This window comes from Camelina sativa, chromosome 6 (assembly GCF_030686135.1).
Source record: "Camelina sativa cultivar CO46 ecotype springtype chromosome 6, ASM3068613v1".
In the NCBI taxonomy this organism is placed as follows: Eukaryota; Viridiplantae; Streptophyta; class Magnoliopsida; order Brassicales; family Brassicaceae; genus Camelina; species Camelina sativa.
The window spans coordinates 21,945,273-21,960,100 of NC_141885.1; the positions used below are offsets into that span (position 1 = coordinate 21,945,273).

General features: G+C 36.6%; 1 protein-coding gene across 2 annotated transcripts; it reads right to left on the reverse strand.

Moving 5' to 3' along the window:
- Positions 1 to 6,973: 6,973 nt before the first annotated feature.
- On the reverse strand, positions 6,974 to 14,256 carry LOC104792180 (importin beta-like SAD2 homolog). 2 transcript variants are annotated; one of them, XM_087454421.1, is made up of 22 exons: positions 13,849 to 14,256; positions 13,520 to 13,652; positions 13,344 to 13,431; positions 12,995 to 13,144; positions 12,272 to 12,434; positions 11,976 to 12,160; positions 11,706 to 11,879; positions 11,206 to 11,351; positions 10,967 to 11,090; positions 10,705 to 10,885; positions 10,258 to 10,417; positions 10,127 to 10,168; positions 9,870 to 9,988; positions 9,586 to 9,784; positions 9,302 to 9,433; positions 9,093 to 9,196; positions 8,795 to 8,974; positions 8,512 to 8,651; positions 8,283 to 8,422; positions 8,059 to 8,207; positions 7,825 to 7,951; positions 6,974 to 7,737 (listed from the first exon to the last, which is right to left on the reverse strand). In XM_087454421.1, the coding sequence occupies exons 1-22, from the start codon at positions 13,939 to 13,941 to the stop codon at positions 7,574 to 7,576; spliced, it is 3,093 nt and encodes a 1,030-aa protein (XP_087310547.1). In that variant the 5' UTR covers positions 13,942 to 14,256; the 3' UTR covers positions 6,974 to 7,573. The 2 variants fall into 2 exon arrangements, with proteins under 2 accessions (XP_087310547.1, XP_087310548.1); XM_087454422.1 differs by having other exon boundaries at positions 10,515 to 10,885; positions 13,849 to 14,167.
- Positions 14,257 to 14,828: the final 572 nt, after the last annotated feature.

Consider the following 14,828-nt stretch of genomic DNA (forward strand, 5'->3'; position numbering starts at 1 on the left):
TTGACACAAATAAAAATGGACCCAATATTAAGACGTTGGTTGTATGATGAAGCCAAAGAATTGACTTATTTTGGAGATATATGCGTGTTGACTTCATCTCCTCTAAAGTTCTAAGTCGTTAGTTAGAAAACACGCACACAAAAACACCATTACCTCAGAATACGTAATGCATATTCACATGAGTTTTGTTTTAATATGTAATCTCCTGATATTCAACATAAATCTTTTTATGATTATAAGTTTTTGATACTATATAATGATTTTGTAAGAAGATGTTATTTCTATACACAACATAAATGCATATATATTATCTATTATCATAAACGATCATCACATGCAATATAATGATTTGTATTATTAATTAGTATTGTTTTGTGTTACTACTTTAACGATCAAACTCGCATCAACATGATTAAGTAAATATAAGATTAATATATAATGCACAATCTACATAAAATAATTAAGATTAGAAAAGATTAGACGGCATTAGAAATTATTTTTATATATCCATAACTATACAATTTCCGGTTGTGGGTCTGTGATAAATCAATACAGTCCATAAGTTTTTCGCCAAAAAGGCCAAAGATAAAGAAAAGGATATATGGTCTATCAGTATCTTGGGAACGTCAATTATTACCTAGCTCAATACTAGTTGTTGATTAAACTAGGGCAAAAAAACTAGCTAGGTATACGTTTTCTTGCCCTTTATATAAGTTTTGTTATAAAAAAAATAACATTTTTATTCATCTTTCCTCTCAAAGGGAAATATCTTTCCTTTTTCTGTAAGTTATTCGTAAAATTAGATCGAAGAATAAGCTGAAAACTGAAAAGTAATCGTTAAATATGATACAGTATGAAAAATCACTGATCTGTTATGGGTTATAAATCTTATGATTATCATGCTCTGTATGTTGCTGTAATTGATCTTCTTCTTCTTTCTTTTTTTGTTAAAGGATACGTAATTGATCTTTATAATAATATACTTAAAATACTACAAACAAAAAAACAAATAAATAAAACATATATAGCGTCGTCGTATTTACTACTCGAATTTTCTTTAAATCAATTAGGTTAACTGCAAAAATTAATGTTAGAATCACTTTCAAGGAATTGGTCATATTCTCGATCTATTAACCTCGTAATAATAATAATAATAATATGTCAGTCTGTCGGTTGTCTTCGAATTCTTTTCCGTTGTTAAGTTGAAGTTTGGTTATCAAATTAATAAAAGTAGAAAAAAAAAGGTTTAGAAATGAATGCAGACTAATGAATTCGATTAAGGGATAGAAATTGATTGATTTGATTCGTTTGCATAAAGCACGAAAATGAAGGTTTTAGAAGTGTCATTGGCACCTAACGCTTTTGTTATAATTCGTTTAACAGAAACGAAAAGTCATTAGTCCACTGTTTCATATACATTTCAAATTTAATAAAGGCAGAAAAAAAAAGAGCTCAATAAAAATCTTAAAAGTTTCTAGCCATATTGGCAAAGAAAATAAATAAAAAGACGACACTCATACTAACAACGTATAGTATATGTGTAAAAGTTTACTTTTACACAATATGAAAGTCATTCCACTTGAAATTTCATACTGTGTAAAAGATCAACTCATCTCTTGATGCTTTGAAACATGATCCTGTGGCGGCAAGATTAGTTCTCAGATTGGAGAATCCACCTATATTGTCCCCCGATGTTAACAAGCAGAAGGGTTTTGTCTTTGGTTATCCAAGCGATCAAGTTCATTATGAGGCTAGTGGAAAAGGACATCACATGATGAGCGGCAGTGAGGGCACACGTAAGGAACCAGGTATCAGAGAAGTGCAGTCGGATGGTGGGGTGTGTTCTGGGCTTTATGGTTCTTCTTTGTTCTATCAGGATGGTCCAACGGGTTTCAATGCGGGTCTCTCTGAAGCCGGTTGTTCCGGGACTATTTTGAAAAAGCTAAAACAAAGATGAAGACCATATAAAGCTCAGCGCAAGAAAGAAGTAGATCAAAGTACGGGAGGAGATAAAGAACTACTAGTGTATAACTCCTCTAAGAGAAAAGCTGCGGATGAAGCTAAATCTACATCAAAAGACGCTAAGCGCAAAACCCAAGAGGCAGCCCCAAAGGAGGGGCAGTCCAAGTGGTAATGAGCATGATCAGCTGGAATTGTCAGGGCTTGGGGTGGCCTCATGATCTGACGATTCCTCGTCTCAAGGAAATGCGTAAAGAACATTTTCCGGAGATCCTGTTTTTGATGGAAACAAAAAATAATATTAATGTAGTTGTTGATCTGCAATGCTGGTTGGATTATGCAAGAGTTTTTACCGTAAATCCAGTCGGTTTAAGTGGTGGTCTGCCTCTGTTTACCAAGGAAGGAGTCACATTAGATATGAAGTTTTTTGATAAGAATATGATCGATTTCCATGTTCAGTTTGGTTCAGTTGAATATTTTGTCACTTGCGTATATGGAGACTCGATGGTCAGTGATAGAGCCAAAGTGTGGGAAAGACTTTCAAGAATCGGTATTCATCAGAAAGAAGCTTGGTGCATGATGGGAGACTTTAATGACATTTTACACAATGGTGAGAAACTTGGTGGTCCTTTGAGGGGGGATTCGTCATTCTTACCTTTCAAGAACATGCTCAGCAACTGCTAGATGGCTGAGCTTTTCTAGCTATGGTAATGGGTTCACTTGGAGAGGTAAGAGAGGAACATCTTGGATTCAAAGTAAGCTAGATAGATGCTTTGGAAACAAAAAATGGTTCAAAAGATTTCCCATCTCAAATCAAACCTTTATGGAAAAGAGAGGATCTGATCATAAACAAGTTTTAGTCAAACTTTCCTCAGTAAAGGAACCATACAGAGGCAATTTCCGGTTTGACAAGAGATGTTTCAATAAACCACACGTCAAACAAGCAATTTCTATTGCGTGGAATGCAACAAATCTTCGCAGGAACGGTGTGGTCTCGGAAAGATTGATCAGTTGTAGAAAAGCTCTTAGCAGATGGAAAAAGGAGAACAACACAAATGCTCTATCAGAAATCTCTCAACTTCAACATAGTCTAGAGTTGGAACAGTCTTCGGGATCTCCAAACACTTTTAGACTGAGAACTTTGAAGAAAAATCTGTGTAAAGCTTATCGAGAGGAAGAGATCTACTTGAAGCAAAAGTCTCAAGAAAAGTGGTCAAGATCGGGTGATAAAAATACAAAGTATTTTCACGCTTCAGTCAAAGTGAATAGAAGGAAGATTAGACTTGAAAGACTGATTGACATCAATGGTAATGCTCAGAAATCAGAAGCATCAAAAGGTTCAGTGGCAACTAATTACTTTCAAGTTCTTTTCTCCTCCACGAATCCTGATTCTTTTCAAGAAATCTTCCAAGATTTTCAGCCAAGAGTCTAAGCCTCGATGAATGAACATCTTTGTTGGTCTGTTACTGTGGAGGAGGTGAAAGAAGCTGTTTTTGGTATCAAACATTCAAAGTGCACCGGGAGCTGATGGGTTCACGGGGTTCTTCTTCCAAGAGTATTGGTCTATTATTGGAGCTCAAGTAACATCTGAGGTTCAGGCCTTCTTCATCTCCGGTGTATTCCCTGAGGAATGGAATTACACCCAGATTTGTTTGCTGCCAAAAAAAGGAGAACCATGAGCATATGTCAGATCTTCGTCCTATAAGCTTACGTTCAGTTCTTTACAAGATAATCTCTAAGATCATCATCAAGAGGCTTAAACCTTTTTTGAATGAGATTGTCTCCCCAAATCAGACAGCCTTTGTGCCTGATAGGCTGATCTCTGACAATATCTTAATTGCTCATGAGTTAGTCCATTCCTTGAAAACAGATAAAATTATCTCAAATGAGTTCATGGCAATTAAATCAGACATGTCAAAGGCTTTTGACAGAGTGGAGTGGAACTACTTAGAATTGTTGTTGAGTGTTCTGGGTTTCAGGTCAATATGAGTCAGTTGGATTATGAGGTGTGTAACGACGGTCTCCTACACGGTTTTGATCAATGATCAACCTTTTGGTCTGATCAAACCGAAAAAGGTTTGCGACAGGGGGATCCCTTGTCCCCGTTTCTTTTCGTGTTATGTACAGAGGGGCTTACACACCTAATGAACAAAGCTGAAGCACAAGGTATCATCAATGGGATTCAATTCTCTTCAGAAGGTCCATCAGTTCATCATCTTCTATTCGCAGACGACAGTTTGTTTCTGTGCAAAGCTGAGCTACCTCAATGTGAAGCTTTAAAGAACATTCTAAAAGTATATGGAGATGCAACAGGACAGAGGGTGAATGTTATAAAGTCTTCGATAACATTTGGAGATAAAGTGGAGGAAGATAAGAAAAAGGATATCCAAGAGCTTTTAGACATCTTTGCAGAGGGTGGGGCAGGAACCTACTTGGGTCTCCGTGAATGTTTTAGTGGCTCAAAGATCCAACTCCTGGATTATATGAAGGAAAGACTTAAATCCAGATTCTCAGGCTGGTTTGCTCGATCCCTGTCTCTTGGTGGCAAAGAAATTCTCCTCAAGGCTGTTGCTATGGCGACACCGGTCTATGTCATGTCCTGCTTCAAATTGCCGAAAACCACTATCACCAATCTCACTAGTGCTATGTCAGATTTTTGGTGGAATGCAGTGGAGCATAGAAGGAAAATCCACTGGGTGAGTTGGGAAAAATTTGTTTATCCAAAGAGAATGGAGGTCTTGGATTCAAGGATTTGGAAGACTTTAATCAAGCTCTTCTTGCTAAACAAGCCTGGAGAATCCTGCAAGAACCTAACTGTCTTTTTGCTCAGGTGATTAAGAGTCGTTACTGCAAAGATGCTGATTTTTTGGAAGCAGGAATTGGAGTTAGACCTTCCTTTGGCTGGTGCAGTATTCTTCATGGCAGAGATTTCCTTGTCAAAGGTTTGAAGAAGAAGATTGGCAATGGTTATTTGGTCAGAGTATGGATGGATCCTTGGATTTTTGACCACGTTTGGAGAGCACCTTACCGGAAAAATATCTTTTTTGATTGGACGTTAAGAGTTTCTGAGCTGATCATTCAACAGACAAGATCTTGGAACAATGAAATCTTGGATACTCTTTTCTTTCCCAATGATATTTGTTGTATCAAAAAGCAGAAACCGGTGATTAGCAAAGAGGATTTCTGGTGCTGGGAACACACAAAGAGTGGGGATTACACTGTCAAATCCGGATATTGGCTTGCTAGTACTTTGAAAAATCCGGCCCTTCTTCAGGAAGCAGAGATGCAACCCTCCCTCAATGGCATTAAGAACAAGGTTTGGTCTCTTCAAACAGTCCCCAAGATCAAAGCGTTCCTGTGGAGAGCAGTTAGTGATGCTCTTCCTGTATCGGACTTGATATCAAAAAAAGGAATTAAGCTGGATTCCAGATGTCAAATTTGTGGCAATAAAGGAGAATCAATCAATCACGTCCTATTCACATGTACGCTAGTAAGGCAGGTGTGGGATCTAACAGGTTATCCCTATCCTCCATATGGTTTTGATGAGTTATCAGTACACTCAAATTTCCATTATCTGTATACATCGTCAAAGAACCCAGATATACCCATTGAAATCAGAAGGCTCTTCCCTTGAATTCTCTGGCGGCTCTGGAAGAATAGAAATTCATTCTTCTTTGAAGCAAAAATGTTTGATCCTGTTGATACAATTTCAAAAATTAGAGAGGATGCGGAGCAGTGGAGTATATCTCAACATGTTGACCTTGCAAGCGACGAGGCGGAAGAAGCTGAGGATCGTAACCAAACTTCACATTGGAAACCACCTCCGCCAGGTTGGTTAAAGTGTAACATTGGCATCTCTAGAGCTCAAAAGAACAAGATATCAGGTGCATCCTGGGTTCTGAGAGATGAGTTTGGTAGGGTGCTTATTCATAGCAGAAAAGTTCAAATGGGATTTTTGGTTAAAGATGAAGCAGAATTGCAAGGCTTTCTTTGGACGGTTCAAAGCATGATAAGTCACAAGATTACGAAAGTCATTTTTGCTTTTGAATCAGCTGCGCTTGTAGGGGTGATCTTAAGACCCAAAGCATGACCCTCCTTTGCTCATCAACAAGCAGAAATGTTGCTGCAACTAACTACAATTCAAGACTGGAGAGTACAACTAGAGAAGCCATCTGAAAACAGAGGAGCTTCTCTCATTGCTCAGAGTGTTCCAAATTATGCCTTGTTGCAATCATATGTAGCCACTGGCTTTCCAGGCTGGTTACAGGAACTCTTTGAACATGAGAGACTTTCTTCCTCTTTTTAATTTTTGGTTTCTGTCTCCCTTTAAGCTAAAGTGTTTAGAACCTATTTTTTGGAGAGATAAATTGATTCTGTGTGATCACTTTCCTTTAGTAACTTTTGATTAGACTACAAAGTTATTACTTGTAATCCTTTTTTATATGAATGGAAAACCCAGATGACAAAAAAAAATAATAAAAAATTCATCGACACCGTACAAAATAAAGATAGCATCATTAATTCATCTTCAGTCATTTAAGTTTTTATCTTTTTTTTTTTCCTCCCTTAATCATATGGAAAATATATCATTGTGGTCAATTTGTCATAAACACTACACTGAATTTGATGCACTTAATCAAATGAAATCATAAAACAAGTTGACGAAGAAAAGTTCTAAATAGTAACTTACTATACAAAACTTTCTAAATTTGAAAAACCCACCAAAAATTTAGGCGAAACAAAAAAAAAATCCGAAAATTGAAATCATCGAGTATGATATTGAATCACTGATATTACTGATCTGTTGACTTGGAGCATTAATTAAAATAAAATTTATGCAGTACATCATTTTACGTATAGCCAATCATGAAACTGTAGACAGAAACACAAACATTTCAAAAAGGGATCTGGTAACGTAATTACTAATCAAGCCCGCATTATCATATAACATTGACCACTTTTTCGTTTTTTTTTTTTTTTTTTCCTGCAAAAGCATAAATTATAATGAACAAAATTTTGGTTATAATTTAGCTTATTTAGATTTAACAAATCAAAATTGACCGTTTATTACAATCAAAAATCAATTAAAAAAAGAATACAGTGATAGACAGAGCTTCATTGGCAATGGCTGCAGATGAACAGAGTTTTAAGAACGACTCAAATCAAACAATAAAGCTAAGTAAATGTGACAAACATAAATAATAAGTAAAAAATTTAAAAAAACTATGTGCTTTTTTTTTTTGATATATGTAATGCCTCCAATCCCAATCGGAGAACATAAAACCTCCCTAAGGTTCTCTGTTCTATCTGAAATAAAGATAAAAAAAAAAAGAAAAAAAAAGAACCCGGAATGGGTTTTGTCTTTTGTTTTGGTCTTTTGGAAGATTAAAAAAAAAAAAAAAAAAAAAAATTGATGATGGCGATATAGAATGCAAAACTGGAGATGGCAGAGATTGGTCTCTCTTAAGACACGACTTGACTAATGAGAGTCGACCTGACTCACCTCTGATAAGCCTCTCTTTATCTTTTGAGGATAAAGAGGCTTACTAAAAAAAATGCAGCCAAAATGAGAGAGTAACGATTGGCTTTTTCAAGGCACTGAGCCGTGGAGAACTCAGGAAGCAACTGTTGCAGAAGATTGCTTCTCAAGTTTCTCCTTTAGAATCTCGGCTCTTCTCTGCTCCGTGTGCTGAGCTATAGTGCTTGCGAGTCCATGGTAGTGCGTGTCTAGTGTCTGGGTAAGGCTCTGGAACCTGGGCGAGTCCGATACTTGCATTGCTATATATATAAAACAAAAAGATTATTTAAATAATAATGTCAAATATACATGGCAAAAAGATCATATAATATCAATTCCTCTTATACCTGCGACTGCATCCATGAATAGTACGAATGGATCGACTTCATCAATTGGAGAGTCTAATTCCTCATCGTCGCTAAAATCATCATCTGAAAAGTCATCATCGTCGCTGTAAGAGCGGAAGTCCTTTGCCTGATGATAATACACAAAAGAAGCAAACTTAGTGAGCTACTACGACAAACACATTGCACCTTTCATGAGATCATTTAGAGGATTAGTTTAAGTCAAAGAAGACAGACCTGTGCTGCTAACTTGTGGAGTTTACTTCCATCAGTTTCATCTGGATTTTCGTCATCGCCTTCCTCATCTTCATCATCTGTCTGGAATTCATCCATGTCGTCGTCATCACCATCTTCCTCTTCTTCCTCCTCTTCTGCCTTTGCAGCTTCTGTCATAAATGTTCAAATAAGAATATCAGCGAGGGTCAGTGATTAGAAATTGAGAGATAGTAGAAGGCACTGACCAGCAAGCTGATCCTTGTATGCCACTAAAAGCTCGAGCAGAGCCCTGAATACATGTGGCAAGACCTCTACCGGCAATTGACCAGCAGGAAGACTGAAAAGTGATGTCAACCCCAATATGCAAACTTTCTTATCATGCTCTCTGCATGTAAAGCAAGGAAGATTATTTATGTCTTGAAAGAAATGTAAAGAGAAGAGAGATAGAGGTTTAAAAAGATTAGATTCACCCACCTCTTGAAGTTAGCATATCCACCACTCTTCTTCTTTTCTTGCAGCATTTGGAACCATATAGTAAAAATTTCTGTTGCGATACCAAATCGTTGCAGTATGCCAAGTGCCAAAGGGGTATTGTAGTAAAAGGCATTTGCAATCTGCACAAGGGTATCACAGAGATACATTTCAGCAATTATTGCCAATCAGGAAATAAAACACATAGCTTAACTCAGTGAAACAGCTAACAATTTGCAGCTAATGACTTTATGAAGCACAGTTTAACAGCGGCCATTTTGCTTACCACTTCAATCAGAAGACACTTGAAGGAAGATTTCTCGGCACCTCGTAGCCGATCTAGTGTGATTCTCAGGTAGGGCTCCACCCATTGATCCACCTGCCCCTTGCAAGTCTGAAGCACTAACCCTAATAGCTTCGGAGCTGGCTCAAGGTCACTGTCATCAATATTTTTATTCGCCATAAGCTGCCATGAGAAAGAATTATCAAGTTAACCGATATAAGTATGTGTACAGTGGGAGGGAAAATGGATGAGGCCATCTACAGTTTTATTTAAATGAGTAAGTATCAGATAATGAGCTTACCACAGAGATCACACTCCAGAGACTTTGCTGGTAATTTGGTTCCTTGCAAGTGAGATAATGCCCAGTCCCCCTGGATATGTAGTTGTGCAGCGGGACCAATATATCTAATAATATTCAAAAGAACGTTTAAGCAAAAAGGAATGTAAATATGAAAACTGAGAGAATTTTATGATAACAGAAACGGCAAAAAAAGACTGCAAGTTTCATACTTGGGAAGAAGTCAATAGCCCAATCCACGAGTGCTTCCATCATTAAAGGCCATAAGCTCCACATATCCAATGATATCGTAGGTGAAAAAGTAGTAATATATGAGACGATCTCCAGAACCTCTTCAAACACATCTGGCCATAAAAAACTATATGAATGAAGCACCATGTTTTAAAACAAGCACAAATGACATAAATCCCAATGCATTCAATATACATCATTCAAAGGAACCCAACAAATGACTAATAACTCCAGATATATGGAATTTCTACAACATTATACATACCTTGACCATCAGTTGTCAGCATTTTCCGCATTATTGGCAGCAAATGTGGTTCAATCTGACCATAGAGATGAGGGAGACTACTGATAGATTCAAGAATTGTACTGATGGCACGGAGACATCCCACTGCAGCCAATGCACCAGCATCATCAGTTTCATCCTCACCGTTGTCAGTGTCGATACACCTCCAAAATGCACTGGCCTGGAATTTATTATCATGAACAAGGTATAATAGTGCCAAAAGTAATATAACACTCAAAATGGGGAAACTACAGATATCATCTTACCAAATTCTGGCACAAACCCAAAGCATAAGGAGAAATCTCCTCTCCAAACTTATACACAATAGTCTCTAAAGTAAAAGCAAGGTCTTCATTTTCAACTTCATTCATTAGCTTGAAAAATTCTGCACAGCACAAGTCCATTCCAATTATTAGTTGGTTAAGATTTGGTCGGGTTTAATGTAATATTAGACTTAAAATGGAAATATATATATATATATATATATATATATATATATCAGTAAAATCATTGTAAAGTGTACCATCGAGAAGCTGCGGCAGAACTGGGCGGATCTCATCTAGATCTGCAGGGAAGACGATGTTAAATACAAAGAGAGTCTGAAAGGCAGGGAAATCATAAGAAAAACAGAAACATATTTTTGCCGATACGTACTTTTGGAGGCTTCAATAAATGATCGCAAAGCAAAAACTGAATCCACCCGAACAGGAAGTTCTGGATCACGCATTCCGGAGATAACACAATGCAGTGCCTTGGAAAAATTGCTCTGGTCTGAGAAATTGATATGGGCGTACTGCCCTGCAACCCATGCAGCCTACACAGTGGATGTGATAAAGAAATAAGCTTGACAAGTTACAGTATCAATGTGATGAAAGCAATGTGGATGATGCAAAACAATGATGAACAAATACTTCAGCGACTGCAGCATCTACGCACGCATATCCTATACCAAAAAAGTCATCCTCAACTTCACAAAGTAGTGTAGGAGAAATTCAAGCCTATGGAGATAGAAAATTCTAGTAGATATCTGCAACATCTTCAAGAACATGCATAAATGATAATGAATAGAAATATGGCTTAAAAACCAAAAGCTGTTAAAACCTTAGCTCTAAGATGACCAGCTGGGCTGCTAAATTCAGGAAAAACATGTTGCACTAACATATTCTCCAACTCAGATTTGTAAGGTTCAATTTGCCTAAGTTTATCACAAAGTGTCCCAACAGAAAGCAGAGCACCATCCTTTAGGCGATAAGGCTTTTCTTCCAGAGATGCTTCATTATATCTAAAACAAAGAAAAAAAGTAATTATATCATATCGCAAAAATATCCTTTTCTATATTATATAAGATGAAGCTTCAAGGTACCTCTTAAAAATGTCCACAATGAATTGTACAAATCTTGGCAAATTTTCTTTTCCACGCTTTCTGACCAGTTCAGTCACAAAGTCCATAGACGCAGTCCTGGGACTGTATAAATCTTCAATTATATCTGTAGACAGGTAATGTATTTATTGTAGTTAGTCAAAGAAAGTAAAAAAAAAACCTAGAAGGCATATTTTATAGGATTATCCAAACAATATATAAGGAAGACTTAAAGAACATACCATAACCCTTCCGTACATACTCATGCGGGTCTTCATCCCAAAGCATTTGATCGTTATCATTGAAGCACATTAGAGGGAAAACTATTTCAAATAGTAGAGTATGAAGGTGGGGCTGCAGTAAGTTGTACATGTTACTCTTCGTGATACTGCAGAGACACAGATAGTCAATAAGAAGTACGGGTACCCCATACATGATAAAGAAATCCAGATGCAAATACAGCCGTTGTCAATTTTGAAGGAAACAATAAAACTGCGACTAGAAAATCTATCCAAGACATTTTAATTATGACTCTGATTACAGGTTGTCAGAAAAAATATGAACACCAACAGTTTTTAAAACCAGACGAAAATATTACTAACGAAACTCTTCAAATAAAGCCAAAAGATCCTAACCTGGGGACATCAGGTGCAATGATATTTTCAGTTTAATATATCCAGAGAACTCATATTCAAATAATTTTCTTAAGTTGATCAAAAGTTTGCCACAGAGAATATCCGACCTGTTGCTTAGATATTGCAGAATTAGGTTGATGACTCTATCCGGAAGATATTCACCAATACGAATGGCATTCAACAATTTCAGGTGGCATTCTAATATCTTGGCTGCATAATTCGTCTGGAACATTTGGGCAAAGGCTTTGTTATCTGGATTCTGAAGTTTCAGATCTCCAAACCTAAACATGTTTTCGAAACTGTTAATTCAAGTCTTATGGCAAATGAAAAAATGTTAGGTTGTACGTTTATGGAAAGATTTTCATGATCCCACATACCGAGTGTACAGCCTGTTTACAATATGGGCAACCCATTTTTTGGCCTTCCACCATCCCCAAGATTTTCTAAGCTCAGGGTCTTCAGGCTGACCTTCTATGGGAACTGGACGTTCCAAAATGTTTAGGAACAGGCCCATCCAAGCATTAAAAAAGTTTGGATCAAATAATGGTCTCGGAAGCTCTAGCTGTATGGAACAAAAATACAAGAGAATTAAAAGAAAAAACTTGATTACCCAGTTGAGGCCAGGAAACCGTGACGAACGATTCAGGATGTTAACACAAGATGGACGACTTACATAGATACACGACCAGAATATCTTGCATATAAGCTTGATATGGTCTGCCACTTCGAGGGAAGGATTCTCAACATGGACAAGATTGTTAAATATATTCAAAAGGTGCGGAAAGGTCTCCTCGACTACTCTGTGAATGGGAGCCCTATCTTCATCTGACTTAAACCTATAAACAGAAAGTTCTGATTTTAAGAACTAATAATCAAACCTTCGTGTAGCAGTATCAACCCCACAACAGCTTATCTAAATGCGAATTTCTTTTCGACTAACCTACTACTAATAATTATGCTATCCTTTGCATGTTCAAGAGTTAATACCACAGCAAAAACATTAGCAAAAAGATGGCTACAAAGATATAAACCTCTAGACTATCAAAATTGAGCAGAGTAAATAAAATCTACAAATCACTATGCAGAGGCAGAATACAGATAAAGAACACCACTGGCACTGATTTAAGAATCTCAAATTAAGTGACAAAAAGGGTATAGACAAACTCTAGTGCTCATAAATGACAACGATTTCCTTAGAGGAAGAAAACAAATAATAGGACACAGACTAACTCGTATATTGAAGATAACCAAATAATTAGCCAATTGCCATCTATGCTTATGAAATGAACTACGAATGATAAAATAAAGAAACTGAGCTACAATTCTTACGAACATGGTGATTTCGGACAGTCGGTTCATAACATAAATAGATAAAAATAAAGAGAAGCAGACTAACTCGTATTTTGAAGATAAAATCCGCAACACAAATAACGCTCCATAAACTTGTTGACCTTGCAAGTTGTGCGTCACCCAGACCAGGAGATGGGACCATTGCTCAGGATAGTCAGCATAAATAATGGTCTTGAGGCACTCTCCCATCTGAACCCTGCATCATACGCACCAATCACAAGCAAGAATAAGGACCAAAAACAGAGGTTATCTTTCCTATGTATACTTAATAGGTGACATTTCACATCATTGCACTCTACATAACACAATATAAATAAACACGAAGGTGGATTGCAAAAAAGAGCAAAAAAGAGCATTGTCTAAATGAGTGGTGCGAGTTATACAATAACTGATACCTCAAAATCGGGGGAACTTGAGAGACATATGCAAGAATCTGGTCCCTGACAACACTCCTATCACTCGGCAAGATTTTGTTCTGATCACCTACATAACCAAAAAAAAAAAAACAATGTAATACACGCAAAGAGCTAACATAACGACTTATAATACAATCAAACAAAGAGCCAATTACCAGAATGAGGTTCCCAGTGCTTAGAAATGAAATTCTTGAAATGGATACTAGCAGACTGGCGTACAGAAAGATCAGAGCCACCATCAACAATAATTTGCAATATCCTTATCAGATGCTGAGGAGTGTGCTGCAACTGCAATCAAAAAAATCAAAAATTTCAAACAAATTTAAAATTATACAGCTCATATAACCACAGTCAAATCAAGTCAATCTTAAAAAAAAAAAAAACATCTATAAGCTTAGTCCTCTACCAATTCTTTAAAAAAAAAAGAAAAAAAAAATTGTCGAACAAAGCAGAGGACGGAACAATAAGAAAATTGCGTATAGACCTGATTAAGGCTCTGCTCAGCAGCTCTACGCTCATCAGGATTGGGACTGAAAGCAGCCGCGCCAACGATTAAGGCAAGGCTAGGCAGATCCATTGGAGAAATTCACAAACAGAACAATCAGAAAAAAACAATCGGAAAAAGTCACGAAATTTGAAATCTCCCGGTCCTGCCGTCTCTTCGGTGGAAATCGAAGAGACGAGAGTCAAATCAGGAGGAAGAAGAAGACGAAGACGAAGACGAGAAAGACGAGAAAGAGGTATAAGAAAGAAGGACTAGGGTTTTAAATGGTTCGTTGGTGTGGCTTAAGTCTATTAGTCTTAGTCTAACTCTCGCTCGCACGCGCGTGGTTTATAAGTGAAATAATAAAACCACGTGAGAGACTTGCCTGGAGCAGCTACGGCACGCCTTACTAGTTTACACGGTCTATGGTACGCTTTATTTTTTTTTTACCTTTTTTTTTTGTAATGTCCGTAAAATAATAGTACTGTACTAGGAAGTAGGAATCTTTGGGTTAGTCAAATATATTCAGAAATATTCAATTAATGAATTTGGTTTTAATTTTATTCACTAAACGCTTTTTAGTCATATGATTCTAATAATTCTATTAAAATTTGTATTTTCATGAATAGTTTTATATTTTGACAATAAATAATTAGATATTAGCGTATCAAATGATATTAATTATAGCAAAACAATACTAATATACATGATATCTAATTGGAGTTTTTTGTTTTGTAATAAAAATTGATATGGTGGGGAAATCATATAAATATAGTATAAAATTATAAGAGAATAAAACACTTTTGTATAATAATTAGCTAAAAATAATGATGAGTAAAATCTTTCTGAATTTTGTGGACCTATCCGACCTAATAGACAACTCATTGATTTTAATCTTACGTCAGGGACAGTTCATCAAATCGCAAATAATTTCTTAATCCTTTTAGGAATATTAGCAATATTTTTGTTTTTCTTCCTTG